The following is a 16,440-nucleotide window of genomic DNA, read 5'->3' on the forward strand; positions in this document are numbered from 1 at the left end:
ACTAAAACTAAAATATCAAGTATAAATTTGAATACAATGACAATGTGGTATAACATATTATCTGGGACCAGTAAATGTCTTAGTTTCTCCTACATTTTCCAAATTCTGGTAGACAGTTACACTATTAATAATAAATATTGTTAAGTATATTAAAACACACAAAAAAAGGAAGGAAACTAACAATGAACTTACTCTTATTAAAACCAATTGGTCTCCAGATTTTAACACAAACAAAATACGTCTGATCTATAAGACTTTGTGAAGTCAACTGCTCTCAAAATGCATTATGACAGAGCAGGACTGAAGCTACATGGGGGGTCGATTGACATCGTTTTCACTTAACCTTGAACAGATGTGGGAGTATAGTCACATCACTTTGTAAAATGCATTGTGACAGAGCAGTTGACTTCACAAAGTCTTATGGATCAAATGTATTTTGTTTGTGTTAAAATGTGGAGACCGATTGGTTTTAATAAGAGTAAGTTCATTGTTAACTTATAATCCGTATGGAGAAAATGCTCCTAAATTTTGAACTTTGAATTTGTGGTTTAAAAAATTCCATCTGGGAAATTTTCAACTAAATGATAGATTATGATAGATTACTATGTACGGGACACCCAAAAACTGTTGATGAAGAAAAATTGCAGGAAGGAATTGTTAAAAATCCAGTAACAAACAATACATATATATATAAACCAGGGCTGTAGAGTTGCGTAAAAATGTACCGACTCCAACTTTTCCTTACCATCCGACTCCGACCAAGGGAGGACTTGTTACTGAAAGAGACCCAAAAATTCTGATGTCATCATGTGACCTCAGAATAAAAGATTCAATAAATAGAGTTCTAATAAAGATAGAACATAGAAACTTTTCATTCCAACGCTAAAAGACTCCTCTAAGTAATATATAAATATGTATTCGATAATTTTTACTTTTCCGGCTGTTATACATAACAGAAGGAAAGTGTAGCGCTCGGTCAAAAAATGACCCTTTCCAAATTTTTACATTTTTGGACTCAGGACACCTTGAAATTTTGAGATATGCAAACGATTTGAGTTTTTTTCTATATGTGTGGATGTTAGACTATGTGTGGGGGCATAATTTTGTTTACCATGTTTGAAGCCTAATAATTTCTGTGGTCAGAGTGGTCAGAATCAGAGTCAGATGAGGACACAGGAGTTAGTTATTAAGTGTCAAAGTGGTTGAACTAAATCATGTCCCCATATACATTCGAACATCTTAGGCGAGACATCTTAATGGGTTTTACTGTACTATTATAAAATAACAAAAAAGCTTATTTTGAGGGTAGAGACGAGTTTTATTTTATTTTAAATTTTGAACGCTAATAACAAGTAAAATATTCATTAAGAGATATGAAACATGGCCCCTTTTATGTCTTCACCCTATCGACCTTTAATTAAGAACCTAAATGTAATATTAATGCCCCTTTATACGCAAGCCAGTGCCACATTTCGTTTCTTAAACTTTACCCGTTCTGAAATATTGTTTAATATCTCAGAACAGAAAATAAAGAAATTAAACAAATTAGACGTCAACACACATGCACAGGAATTTTTCCCCTTTTATTGACTTTGAGGGGTTTGGGAGGTCTCCAAACATGTATATTTGCAAAAAAAAAAAAAATATGGAGGGTCAAATTTGACACGATTCCAACACTTTTCCGTTTTATATACATAACAAGTTGGGAAGTAAAAAGGAGTTGGAGTCAGCAGATTTTTTGATGACTCCGACTCCAGCTAAAACACCAAAACTCCATGACTCTGACTCCAAAGCCTTGGATATAGACACCAAAAATAAAGCAGCAAAAGAACTGAAAACAAGAATGTGATGCAAGAGCAGGAGGGTCTGGGACAACTTGGGCGCACGACAGCATTTTTTACTGCACATGCAGTTCAAAATCCAAGGCAAATTTTTGTCGAATTTATCGTTTGAAGTTTGAGGTACCACTGTGTTGGATTTTATGTAAATTGTATATAAAATTTGATTGTATATATTGTAATATAAGTAGTAAAATTATATAGCTTTTATTCTTTTAAAAACTGTAGATTGAAAAGTTTTAAGAAAAAATAAACATTATTTACTGTACTTAATTTTAGTGACAAGTTTGAGATTACAATTTTTTTATTAGTTTTTCAATGTTGTAATTCAATTATTAAAACTTATTAATAAGTACAACTGATATTTGTATTGTTGCCAAGTCTTGTAAAGGAATAAGGAATACTAAGAAAAACTGATTTTTAAATTTATAGGTTGTAATAATGTGAGTTTTGCATTAAATTGTTATAAATTTATTTATGACATAAATACTTTAAGGATCCTGATAGTATGCTGAGTATAGAAAAACCATGGAGACCTACAGTTTGCCCCATGCCTGATGTATATGATTTAAAAAATCACTTTTTAAGATGGTTTTGTTATTGATAAAGCTACAACAAATATTTTAGAAAAGTTTAAGATCAGTTTTTATTAATTGAAAAATGTACAGACTTAACAATATTCTACATGATTATCAAGTTAACATTATATAATTTTTGTTTTTGTAATTTTTATGGATTTCTGTATAATTATAAATAAAATATATTAGCTTAAAATGATTATATATTTATTATTTTTAATTATATGAATGTTATAAAGTAAAAATATTATAAAATTATCAATTTTATTCAAAAACAAACTTGTTATTTTAGACACATTACATAAATAATCTAAAATATATACTACTTATTTACAGGAAGTCAAAAAGTAGAAGAGACTACTATCTATTAGGTACATACGATGTACTAACTGATAATGAACAATCTCATTTAGTTCGTAAAAGATTTGGCAATGATTTGAATGTAAATTACATAGTTCCTTATGAAGATCTGTATGAAAAATTGTACGATTGTCATGTTAATACAACTGGACACGGAGGAAAAGTCAAAATGCGTATCGCTTTACAAAAAACACTAAACGTTCCCAGACCGGCCATAGATTGTTTTATATCAACGTGTATGTTATGCAACGAGAAGAAGTCTATTCGGACTAGCAGCCTTTACAGAAGACTATTTGGTTCAAAACGCAGAAAATATAACAGTTCCCTTAACTAATTACGAAGACGATAGATGAGATCTAGATATGCTGTATTCTTTAGCATAAAAAGGAATTTTTAATTGAAGAACAGGAAAGATTAATGTAGAATTTGATAATCAAAAAATATCTGAAGTAAAAGTGGAAAACTGAATTATATCATTGATATATCCTATCAGTTTATCTGACACATCAAAAATTTCTTTTGTTTTTATACCATAAAATTTTAAAATACAGTAAAAAAGCATAATAATTCTTAAATTTCTAATATTTGGTGGCCTTAAACTGCTAAAATATTATGTGAAATTTTGTGCAGTCTCAGGTAGGTAATTTTGTAAGTTCAGTATTCTGAGAGAAATGAAGTAAATAACGACCCTAAAGTTAATACAAGTAGTAATCAACATTTCTATCTGCTTTAGTCAGTTTATAATTTTGACAAGTGAAATATTTATATAATCTACAAATAATGCATATATCCATATTATTATACGCAGGAATCTCTTTCATTTTCCACAGAATTGATGTTTTTGTTTGCATTTTTTAAAAAAATCAATAATTGTTTGGCAGGTAAACTGATTATTACTTTTTATATTTCATTATTTTATGAAGAATTGTGTTCTATTTATTTAGAGGCATCTGTTTATGTTTTTATAGAAATCAAATGAATGAAAACTTTTTTAATTTAGAAGTACTCTCTGCTAATGAAATAAACATTATTAAGTATATTTATTATTTGGAGTAAAATAATTGAATATATATTTAAAATTTGTTTAGAGTTTTATTAAGAAACAAAAATTATTAAAACATAATAGTTTATTATAGATAATTTTCAGAAGTCATTTAGCATATTTTATTAGAATATAACTAGAATGTAAAAATGAAAATCCAGCACAATTCAATATATTTTTATTTAGTTGTTGTATTATATAAATGGAAAATTAAGTGTTATTTTACCAAAAAATATGTATATTGTAAATGTTATTTGTATTATTTTAATTTCTTAAAATCTCTCTCAACTGAGAAATTGAAAATTTAGATATCTGTGTAATTATTTTAATGAATAAAATTATAATGTTTATATAAATATTCCTTTCTACAGTATATAATAGATTAGAATTAAAATTATAAATTTTAAAACCTGAAAAGCTACTTTCTTAATAATTTATGCTTATTTACTTACAAAAAAATTACATTAACTTTTTGCCACAGTTAAAAGATTAATAATAAATATTCTGAAACTTTACACTTGAAAGTTTTTTGTTTATTATAATCAGATGAAATTCAATTATTTTCAGAAATATTTCTTATTTTTAAAATGATCTTGGAAATTTTTATTGTTTAAATTTGTTTTAGCATTTATCAGTGTTTGTAGTGTATATATTTCAAGAAATAAAGTTCATAAAAATATTTAAAGCAAAAAAAACTGTGTGAATTTAATGTTAAAATCTTTATAAAGCAAACATTTTTCATATAATATACATTTACTGAAGATGATTTAAGTTTTATCATCTAAGACATTAGAAAATTCGTATTACAAAGAAATCACTTGTAAGGTATGTCTCAAAAGTTTAGGTAATTTTCTGCAAAATTTCATTTAAATATTTTTTATTGCATAAGACATAAAAATATCTATTAATAACTTCAGCTAAAAAATAGAAAATAAGATATTAAATAAATCTTAATCATTAGATTTTCCTATTAAAAATGCTTTTTCAAAAGATTAGTTAAAATGACACTTTACAAAATATGGCACTTTTAAAAACTAAAATTTAATCATAACAACAGGAATAATGAATCATATTTTTGTAAAACGGAACGAGAAGATACCAGCTAGAAATTACCATTCTATAGACGGTTATGTTTTTTATTAGTGCAGAAAAAGAAAAGTTGAAAAATATATTCATATTTAGAACTGCTTTATTTCTGATGTATTTAACCTCTAACTTTTTCCAACTTAAGTATTTTATATTTTGTGTTAAAAATAATTTTTATGTGTATATAGGGACAAGTCGCGAAAATTGTCAACAAAAAGTTCAAAGATTGATTTATAAGTTATATTACTTTACAAAAATATCTTAAACTTTAGTTTTACCTTACTGTTGAAGTTTCCTTATAATACTCAGTGCCGTAATTAGGCAGGTGCACAGGTCCTTCCCTCACCATTGTGGCAGATCCACGATGGGCATGGGGAAAAAACCCTCAGTATACACAAGGCAGAAAAAAGCGTTATAGTATGAAAAAAAATTAATGATATGAATTGTGATTCAATTATGATTTATTGTTAGTAAATGAATGCAGTTAACATTTTTATAATGACTCATAAAAATTATTATTAAAAAATTATACACATTTATTTTACACGCTTTATATTGTACAGAAATCTATTATTTATATAAATATATTTAAAGATTTAATCTTTTTTGGATTTATTGAACTCTGAATTAGAGTTAGGTAAAGATTAACGCCAAAAATATAAGCTAGTATGTTGAGACTATCACTACCTGTTCTATCGGGCTACCTGACTAACTCTAATTCTACTTGAAAATCTACTTGAAAATATTCATTTTCAAGTAGCCCGACAGAACGATAACGAGCATAATCAGCTTGAGCCGGTTAGTCGCAGAGTTGAAAATCAATCTCGATATTTATTCAGCAGTGAATACGGGTTTCACTCTGAAATAGGAATTCCATTTTAACTGTAACTGAAGATGACAAATAAGTGATAAGATTTTCAGATACTCATTTCTCATCTCGATAGAGGAGTGTTGTAGCCTTCGCTTTCACTCCGGAAGAACAGAAGGGGAAGATCGTTCAGCGATCAAAGAGGCGGCCTTATCAAAGACGACTAATCCGAGGAAGACGAGAGAGGTCACTAAGGCGACCAAAGCCGGCCTTATAGGAGACGGTCAACGCGAGAAGNGTTGGAATTTCGAAAAATCCTTTCTTAGTGTGCGTTTCCATGACGTACCCTAACTGTGTACCAAATTTCACCTCTTTAGGTTAAGCGGTTTGCTCTGGGCGATGATGAATCAGTGAATGAATGAATGAGTCAGTCAGGACAAGCAATTTTATATATTTAGATTTAAAGATTTAATCTTTTTTGGATTTATTGAACTCTGAATTAGAGTTAGGTAAAGATTAACGCCAAAAATATAAGCTAGTATGTTGAGACTATCACTACCTGTTCTATCGGGCTACCTGACTAACTCTAATTCTACTTGAAAATCTACTTGAAAATATTCATTTTCAAGTAGCCCGACAGAACGATAACGAGCATAATCAGCTTGAGCCGGTTAGTCGCAGAGTTGAAAATCAATCTCGATATTTATTCAGCAGTGAATACGGGTTTCACTCTGAAATAGGAATTCCATTTTAACTGTAACTGAAGATGACAAATAAGTGATAAGATTTTCAGATACTCATTTCTCATCTCGATAGAGGAGTGTTGTAGCCTTCGCTTTCACTCCGGAAGAACAGAAGGGGAAGATCGTTCAGCGATCAAAGAGGCGGCCTTATCAAAGACGACTAATCCGAGGAAGACGAGAGAGGTCACTAAGGCGACCAAAGCCGGCCTTATAGGAGACGGTCAACGCGAGAAGGGGGAAAGAGTGCCTTCCGGGAGGACTTGGAGGGGAAGCTGGCCCCTATTCAGGCGTCATTGACAAGGAGGAAAACCCGGAAAAACTCCCGCTGCCAGCTCGTCCGAGTGAGGCGCGAACTCCGGTGTTTATTTTCAGATACTCGTCGCAACGATAGAATAAATTCGATTATTGATTGCTAAGTCGAAATTCATACTTCTTAAAATAATCTTGAAACATCGATTCGGTCTATTTTTTCTCGGGCCAGAAAAAAAAAACCCCGGCGGGCCATAAGTTGGATCAAGTGGCACAGAAGAATGCTGTTTTATATTTTTTCACGTCTAACTTGTGAGATCTATAAATTACTACTATTCGTCCTTCTAGAAACCCGTTCTGTTACAAAAACATCTTGTATAAAAATTATAAATTCGAAGAGGCATATTCCTCGAAGGATGTAAATTTCCTTCGTAAAAATTTTCGTGTAATTTTTTTATTATGCCAGGTTTTATTCACATTTATTTATTCATTAATTTAGAATGAGTTTTTTTTACTTATAAAGGTTTTTTTAAACCGAAGAATACCAATGGTTTAATATTGTTTTGATAATAAAATTACTATCAAGTTGAATTTATTTGATTGTTTAGGATTTAATATTTTGAGAGAAGAAAATATATTAGGAAAATATTCTTAATATTGATTTAAATAATAAAAATTTGAATCAATAAAGTCATATTCTGCATTGAATCGTGTATGTGTTACTGTAATTGTTAAATTTTATGATAAATATGAAAGATCGAGAGAAAAAAAAAAAGATTTATGAACTGTCACATGATACGCACCCGTTTTTACATTTCCTAATTTTATTGTTAATTATTTATATTCGAAGGATTTACACAGAATTTTTGTTTAAAAAAACTCGTGAAAGATAGATAATAACGCGTTTATTTGTAACATGTTACAATTATACATTTAATTGTATATATTTTGAATTAAAATCTAGACTTTTATAATTAAACTTTCATCGTTATTAATATTAGGCCTACTACTTTTTTTTATTGTATGGAAATTTTCTCGCCGTACCCCAATTTCATTCTTCGAACATTCTATTGATAAAAAACTGATCTATTTAATATTTTCCTCCGCTCCTTTTTAACGGATTTTTGATGATCGATGGACCAACTATAGGTTTATGCTTCTTTTGTTAGTTAAATAATGCAGCACATGCGGGACTTGGCCACAAGCATACGAACTCTTCGTTAAGCCGTTTATTGTATTCCATGCCCGCTATTGTAAGATCAATAAATATTCAAATTTTTTATTTTGCACAGAATTACACTAGACGACTTAAGAATATGTTAAACTAAAATTCAACTGATCTGTATCTATTTTATTCGGTTTACATAGTGCAATTCGAATGTAGATCGGAAAACGTTTAAATTAAACTGTTTGCGCTATGATAATTGATATATTTTTTACATAGCTTTTAAACAATTTCTGCCATATTTCTATAAAAATACGTCAGATCACGCTTTTTTTAATGCAGGCTCGAACTTTCGTAAATTAAAATATGTTTCGTATTTATAATGTAACGGAAGTGACTATCCAGTTTTTTTGTCTATCGAAATCTTCGGACATCCGCACATTTTTTTTGAAGCTTTCAAAAATCAGGAAACTGCAAACTCTTTTTCTTATTTGAATAGAATGAACGGTCACTCGGCACGTGCCGTGACGTCATATGAGCGGTCAAGCATCGTTTGCCATCTGCTTCGGTAGCAGATGGCTTATTCTCGGAATAAATCGACATCTGTCTCGATCGACTATAAATTTCGACTTTAAACAATTGGATATTTTAATTTGTTATAATCAGAAGGTGAACTTATAAATTTTTTACAAAAAGTAAAGATTATTTTAAAGACTGGATTAAGAGCGACCGTTTGAATTGCCCTTTATCGTTTCCTTTTTTTTTGTATATGTGTGTGTGTTGGGTGAATTATAACGGTCGCGTGGCAATCTCGTGCGAATTCGTTAGGGCCATCGCGCAGATGGGAGCAGATGGCTTTTCTTTACACGGAGCCGGAGGATTTCCATCGCATGTCGTGTTTTTAGTTCACAATGGGACAGAGAATCGGCAAGTTGTCGGGTCAAGATACTCCCGTTTTGGTGAGTTTCCTGTGATTTTGTTTAAAATATATATTATTTTTTCTAATGATTAAATGATTTTAATTCATCCGTTGAGAGAACGTAGATAATCGAATATCACCTGTAAAATAGAGAACAGAATGTTTATAAATACTTAAAATTGACATATTTTGAAAATTAAAATCTTTTAATTATGTCAAGAAAAAATAAATAATTAAAATTAAACATTTAAAATATATACGCTATTAAATAGTTTAAAACATATTTAGTTCATTATGAATAGAATATTTAAATTAGACCCTTTCAACTCAATAACCTATTCTTCTTGGGCTTCCTTTTTATAGATTTGTTTATAAAATTATTCTATTATTTAATATGATTGATTATGTAATAGAATAAATGTCAATTTTTCTCTTTATTATTGATTATTTATAGCATATGATAAAATTGTAACAGAATATGTAACCTAAACGTTTATTATAATGATAATTTTTTGCAAAGTTTAAACATATTATTTATTTTTCTTCTTTTATTGTATTTCGTATTATATTTTCTTTTATAGCTTTCAAGAAAGCTTTTCGCAATTAATAAAGTTAATTAATTAATCGGTAAAGAAACGGTGTTAATGGCAGGGACGGATCTAGAATGTGATTACCATCTAAAATAGGCTAATCACTCCTTTAAAATAAAACAAAACGACTTGTAATACGCGTTTTCTAATGTTTTAATGGGATTTAAATAAGATATTTATTTATTCGTGTGTTTTTAGTTTTTAATTATGAAGATTGCACTTCTCATAAAATCCTTAGATCTGTTCCTGGTTAGGTTCGTTTCATAAAATTCCTAGATCCTTTAAATGCTGTTAATGCATTTTCTTGCAACATACAAGCTTAATAATGCCAACCCACAATTGTATAAATTATACGCACTGTACAAGTGGTACAACAGTAAGTTAGCATCATTACGAGTTTCATTGGCAATGATAAAGTTATAGTATTCCATGATTTTCGGAAATACTGTAGAATAGAATAACGAATAAGTGAACACAAAGCAGATGGCTCATAAGAAATTTTTGGATAACAAAAAATACTTTTCTCTCTCTGGCATGAAAATGCCAGGAAATGAAATTTATTATGTGAGCAATGAAAATCAAGCACCTTCTGAAGTGAAGTACAAATTTTAGAAGAAATTTGAAGCAAAAATCATACTGTTCATTTCACCAACATATGTTTCAAAGCCATTTTTTAAGAAGGAAACCCTTGCAATTGATGCTGACATGTACAGTAACAAAACAAATGTCTAAAGAAAATTAAGTCTATGATGAAACTTATTAAACTGCAAAATACTGTAGCTTCTTACAGATAGAATAAGATGTGCTATTTTTGTTCCGATATTTTTTATGATACAGTTGTTAACGAAATTATCTCTATTTTTGCGCTAGAGCAAATGATGAGAATAGCATTATAAATAGAAAAAATAATTTGATTAAACAGATTAAAAAATTAGAAATATTAACATTATAACTATTGTATTTGGACCATTGTGTATTATTATTTTAAATGTTTTTATTTAACTTGCTTTGTGTCATTTCTTCAGACCTTTCAATTCAAACTTTATTCATTTCTAATTAAGATAGAAACTTTGAGAACAAACGTGTATAATGACGATGCATTTTAATGATGTTTTAGGAGGTGGCTCACAATCCTCCTCACCTCGAAACCAGATGAACATAACTAACGTATAATTTAATTAGTAGTATCAGTTGGACGTGAATATTTTAGATGCGTATGGTTCAACCCCAATATTCCCCATTTCTAATCCAGAAAAACATTAACAAAAATATAATTTAATTAGTAAATAATATTTCACGTGCATTTGTTTAAGTCTGATGTAAAATGTTTAAATAAGTAGGACTATCTGAAATTAGGGTTGATAAATAATGGAATGCGTGACTGTAGTCATAAATTATTGGAGTAATTTGTTTGTGTTGTATGTTTAATTAATTATATTGATTGTACTTTATCGCTATTAAAATGATTACTATCTATAAGTAAATATTGAATTGAATTTTTGAATTATTTCTATGTGAATTAATTATAAACTTGATGGCCTTTTTTCGCGGGATGTCAGTAGTGTAACTAGTTGTTCTGCGCTCCTGTTAAATTTTAAATTTCAGTCCTTCTCGGAAAATAAGGCTTACAAGGCTTATGTAGTGAATAATTACTATGACTTGTACACAAGCTTATGTAGTGAAATTGGAAAAGAAAATAATAGTAAAATTTTCAATATATTTTTTTTCAAAATGTAATTTTCTCGCTTTCCACTTGTCAAAAATGTTGATACATCTAAAGACTTTACAATTATATTTCCTATTACTGTGATATTTAACTTACTTGGTTTATATGTCCACATACCGTTTCTTATGTTTTTTAATTGGTTTTAATTTAAAATAAGTTTTTCTACGGAATTTATTGCCATGAGGATTATTACCAAGTAAATACTATTGTTACAATACTGCTTAATCGAATAAAGATGCCATTGCGAAACTTTTGATAGAATTTAAAAGATCTGCCCCATTACCTCAAGAGTTGAATGTTTCTTTGGAAAATTTGCAGAGGAAATAATTGTAGAGTCAACTGCTTAAAGTTACTAAAGAAAACTGCTAGATCATTCTAATCTTACTCATATTTGAAACGAGTGACGAGTAAAATACTTTGACACAACGTTCAAATTAGAAGAAATGCCACTAGAACTTTTGTTTAATTAAAGTGCTAATTAATGTAAATAATCGCTTTAGATTATCAGACAACATTCATAATAAATGCAATTCTTTATATCATTCACGTACTGTACAGTACATTATATTAGCCAATATCACTATTCATTGTAAGGACAATAAGTAATGCGAAATATACAGTACAGTATACGTATAGATCGGCATATCTGCTATATCAACCAACTAAATAAACAAAATAAATTAGGTTAATTATATGTCAACATTATATTTATTTACTTAAATATATTTCAGATGAATAACAAACATCTATAAGGAATAATAAAGCATGTTAATACTTTATTATTATTTATACTTAACTTATTTTAATTGGTCGTAAAGGACAATTATAGTGCATGCTTTGTGACTTCGTGTAAACGAAGTTGCCTTAAAATATTGATGTAATAGGCCTTACACTTTCGTTCAATATCAAAAATGCAAAATTAGATATAAAGTAATGTTTAATGTGAGTAAAATTTATAAAATCTATTACTTGTATTTTGACAAACATTTAATATATGAAAGTAGAAATATCTCGACTTCAGAAATTCATTAATTAAAATTATTAGATACGTACAGTACATAATTCTCTCCACTTAGTATATTTTGTGTTCAGCGGTTCCGCAGACTATAAAAAAGGAGGGAGCACAGGCTATAAAAAAAAGAACATCATACATTATGGAAGAAGCTTCAAACTATAATTCGATGTTGGATCAGTACTCTCGCAAAGTGGTACTGATTGCAATCGGGGTTAACTTGGCTTTGAAAACAAGGAATATTTCTTGTTTTCAAAGCTAAGTTTTGATAAACCTACGAAAAAGTTGCATGGGACAATGTACAAATATCGTTCATTAGTTTCTTTTGTATTTGCAGAATAGGTCATATGTCACGAATTATCTGTTATTTATTAATAATGAAATTTGTGGCCCCATTGGGGATTAGGAAAATGGCAATCTAGACAAAAAGGGCCCCAATCTATTTCATTTGTAACCATAAACATTATTTAATATAGTCCAATTACATTTTTTTTCAATAATAAAAATAGAAAAAAAAATAGCAGAATATTCTTAATTCTGCAGAAATTGTTAATTATTATTTTTAATATAAATAAAAATGATAAAACAACTAGTTGTCAATACTGAATTTATATAAATTTTAAAAAAAATCTCCCATTATTCTTTTAAGTTATTGAAAAAGTAAATTAATGAAAATTTTGTAATATCTAAAATAACAAAATTATCTATAAAGAAACTATTCGTTTTTAAACCTGAGAATGTTAAGTTTACATTATAAATAATAATAATTACATTTTTCTTACAGAAAAGAGTTTCTTCCGCTAGTACTCCCCTGTTAAACAATAACAGTCCAACAGAATCTGTTAATAATAATAAGCCTTCTACAGATTCTCCACAGTACCCGAATGGAAGAAGAATAAGTACTTCTTCCAGTACACCTCATTTACCAACAGTTGGTATTCCCGAAGAAGTGGAAACGCCTATTTTAAGAAATCATGCCAATACAAATTATATTAGCAATAATTTAAATGAAAATACAAACTCTCCCGACAAAGTAACAGAAAAGCCTTTATATGAAAACTTTGCTTCCTTCAAAGCGTTAACTCCTTCTCCACAGACTAGTACTCCGAAAAAATCTCCAAGAATGGAAGAAATTATATATGAAGAAATTACTTCCGAACATTTATCTTCCAATAATTATTATAAGGAAGCTTCGGAAAACAATCGCGATCGAGAACGAAAAACTTCAATTGATAAAATCGATGAAACCTATACCGATATGGCACCTTTAACAAATCAAGCAAAAAATCAGTCAGAGAAAACAACATTGAAAAAAGAAATTCCAGAAAGATGCAGGTGAGCTATTGCTTTTTAATCAATAAATATAAAATATTGTTAAATACAATTAAATTAATTACAAATATCATTTTATATTCATTTTTATTATGTCAATTCAACAAAAATACTCTTAAATTTTGTCAATATTGCATATTTTAAAGCATCGCAATTGTTAAGAATTTTATGTTATAAAATATTACTTTTTATTACTCAACTGATGGAAGTAGTTGTGCAGACTGAGGTTTACCATCTGCCGTTCCACCATCAATAGAAAGAACATCTGTTATTTGACTTCATCCGCGTAGTTGATTCTTTGTTCTTCTTTCAAATATTAAAAGTTTCAGATGTTTATATTACAATGCATAATGCCAGCTTTCCTATTCTATAGTACATTTAACAATCTCATTTTATTATAAATATTTTTTTTCCTCAGTGAATGGACTTCGACTTCTATACAAAAGTGGCTTTATGATCTTCACACGTTAACAGAGACTGAATGCCTCAGCACTCTGCAAGGAAAAGATTTAACACAATGCCAATTTGTTAGGATATCTCAAGGTATTACAGAATTTTTATTTCATATTTTGTTTTATTGCCTAATAATTAATCAATATTATTGCAGATGCTGTGGTTACTTTAAATAAACTGACTAACAAAGTTAATGAAAATTTTAATCATTGTATCAAAACAGCCATTCATGGACAATGGTCGAATAGTTGTAAAGAATTATGCATCGGCATTAATAATTTAGCTAAATATTATGAAATAAACATTACATTTTTACATCTATCATACGTAAGTATTTAGAAATTTATTTAAAAAAAAGTACGTTTTCAATCATTTGTTCTTCAATTATTTTCTTATTTTAGTACAAACCGAAAATGGAAGAAATGTGTAGAAAATTGGAAGAATTATCTAAGAAGTAAAATCTTTTCATTATTTAACTTTAAAAAAAGTTTTAAATTATCCATTTTTTAAAAATTAATTTATTATAATATTAATAATGCAGAAATGAAGATAGAATTGAAATAATTCTCGAGAACTTTAGAAAAGAAGTGGAAAGACATACAAGAATATTGATAACATATAACTTACATGTAATGTTTTTATCTCTCAAATGACATTAAATTTAGTCAGAGTAGTTTATAATGTATTATAAATTTTTTAAGTAGACAATTGTACAAATGATCCTTAAAGGAAACGATGCATACTCTTTGAAAACTGCAATTACTTCTCTTATCACATTAGCTGAAATTTCAGATGTCATCAGATATTTAATTTCTAAGGTTAGTCTTGAAGTTAATTTTAATAATTGTTCCTTAATTTTTTAATGTAGATTTTTAAGATCTTGCAATAAATTTAACAGGTTGGTGGAATTAATGCCTTACTAGAAATATGCACAAAGAATAAAGATAACTCCCTAATACTTTTAGCGTTGAGAGCTTTATCTGTTGTATGTTCTACTCCTAGCACAGTTGAAAAATTCGTTAAAGTAAGTTTTCCAAGATTTCAAATTTCCAATAAGTTATTAGATTATGAGTTTAATGATTGAAAATCGATAATCTTTTAGGCCGGAGGAATTGAATGCATTACGCATGTTTTTCAACACGAATCTGTAGAAGAAATAAGAAGTGAAGCAGCGGGATTACTCACACAGATTACAGCACCTTGGATGGATAAATGTGGTCTCACTGTATCGAAGTTGAAATTTAATATCAATTATATCATTAGTTCACTCACTGATTTAATAGAAACTACATTTAGTGAAGAAGTTTTTTTACTTGCAACATCAGCCTTAGCGAATTTATCATATTTAGATAGTGAATCTTGTAATATTATTAAAGAATGTGGTACAGTGCAAAAACTTATAACGAAATATAGATTACATACAGAATCGTCATCATCTCTATATATTAAAGATCAGGTACGGATTATGAATATTTTATTATTTGCACTTAATTACTTTGATTTAATATCGTTTTGTGGTTACAGATGGCTACGATATTTGCAAATATGGCTACGTCTTTTCCTCATCACGTTTCCGATACGGGTGGCGTTGTCCTCCTCTTGTGTTTTCTTCAATTGAGACCATCTCTCATGCACAGTAAAGCAGAGAAATCGGCGTGTGAGCGTATTTTGCAAAAATCAGCCATCGCTATATCTCGTCTTTCGAGTTATAAAGATATTTCATCCATAATAATTGAAATGCAAGGTAAATAAATGGCGAATAGAAATAATATTGAAGTTTATAGATAACTTAAAACTTAATTTAAAATTTTCATCTAGGAATTCATAGATTGGTGAGGTTATGCAAAGATAGAAAAGAAAGGAATGATAGTGATACGGTTCTCATAGCTTGCTTGGTGAGCTAAAATTTGTGTTACTTTAAAATATTTTTTCTCTTAAATTAAATGAACTAATTATATTCTGTATTTGCAGGCTGCGATTAAGAAAATTTCTGCAAGTCAAGACGTAGACATATTCAAAAAGTTGAATGCTGATGATTTAGTGGAATCGCATATTTGGGATTCATTTTTAATTTATTCATCGAAACTTAAATTAGACGAAAGTAAATCGTCCAGCGATAACAGCATAGCTGTGTGAACGAATTGAAAAAGTAGATTCAGATAGTAATTTATAAAATCTCTATTTTCCCATTTCACTTATAATACTTCTCGTTAAAATTACGTATTTCGATCAATTTTCATCGAAGTGTATATTTTATTTTGTAAATAAATATTGTATATTTTAATTATAGTTTATTACTTGTCTTAATCTATATCAATTTCGTCCCTTTAAAAAAATAAAATAAAATAAAAAAATAAAGATCAGTTACTTCAACATAAGACGTGTTTTCGTGAAGCTAACCAAATACAGGTTGTTCGGCCATATTTTAATTCACCACTTCGATTTATATTGTTCCTCGGAGGGGTAGCATCGCACCATTATCTTTTATATTCGGAGTTTTTATTTAGTTATTGTTATAATTTATTTTTGGAATGTTTTA

The 16,440-nt window shown here is 28.8% G+C and overlaps 2 protein-coding genes across 3 annotated transcripts in view; both read left to right on the plus strand.

Annotated features, from left to right (window-relative positions):
• LOC111623868 overlaps positions 1 to 3,804 on the plus strand; it is a 41,167-nt gene extending 37,363 nt beyond the window's left edge. Inside the window, exon 4 of the mRNA XM_023366591.1 lies at positions 2,753 to 3,804. Within this exon, the coding sequence (XP_023222359.1) occupies positions 2,753 to 3,110 (358 nt within the window). The 3' untranslated portion in view covers positions 3,111 to 3,804. The remainder of the gene's footprint in view (positions 1 to 2,752) is intronic.
• A 4,519-nt stretch (positions 3,805 to 8,323) lies between these two features.
• Positions 8,324 to 16,134, plus strand: LOC111623888 (protein inscuteable homolog). 2 transcript variants are annotated; one of them, XM_023366616.1, is made up of 12 exons: positions 8,324 to 8,538; positions 12,901 to 13,451; positions 13,867 to 13,991; positions 14,056 to 14,228; positions 14,303 to 14,355; positions 14,443 to 14,530; positions 14,606 to 14,719; positions 14,800 to 14,925; positions 15,004 to 15,357; positions 15,426 to 15,645; positions 15,720 to 15,796; positions 15,873 to 16,134. In XM_023366616.1, the coding sequence occupies exons 1-12, from the start codon at positions 8,404 to 8,406 to the stop codon at positions 16,035 to 16,037; spliced, it is 2,181 nt and encodes a 726-aa protein (XP_023222384.1). In that variant the 5' UTR covers positions 8,324 to 8,403; the 3' UTR covers positions 16,038 to 16,134. The 2 variants fall into 2 exon arrangements, with proteins under 2 accessions (XP_023222384.1, XP_023222386.1); XM_023366618.1 differs by having other exon boundaries at positions 8,399 to 8,828.
• Positions 16,135 to 16,440: the final 306 nt, after the last annotated feature.

The sequence above is a fragment of the Centruroides sculpturatus genome, unplaced genomic scaffold, assembly GCF_000671375.1.
Source record: "Centruroides sculpturatus isolate CEXI.00-Female unplaced genomic scaffold, Cexi_2.0 scaffold325, whole genome shotgun sequence".
Lineage (NCBI taxonomy): Eukaryota > Metazoa > Arthropoda > Arachnida > Scorpiones > Buthidae > Centruroides > Centruroides sculpturatus.

Excerpts from the sequence above, each read along its gene's own strand:
- LOC111623888 (XM_023366616.1), top strand. The coding sequence starts at position 8,404 with ATGAGCGGTCAAGCATCGTTTGCCATCTGCTTCGGTAGCAGATGGCTT. Across the intron at positions 8,539-12,900 it reads TAATTTGTTATAATCAGAAG|AAAAGAGTTTCTTCCGCTAG; the intron begins GTGAACTTATAA and ends TTTTTCTTACAG. Across the intron at positions 14,229-14,302 it reads CATTTTTACATCTATCATAC|TACAAACCGAAAATGGAAGA; the intron begins GTAAGTATTTAG and ends TTCTTATTTTAG.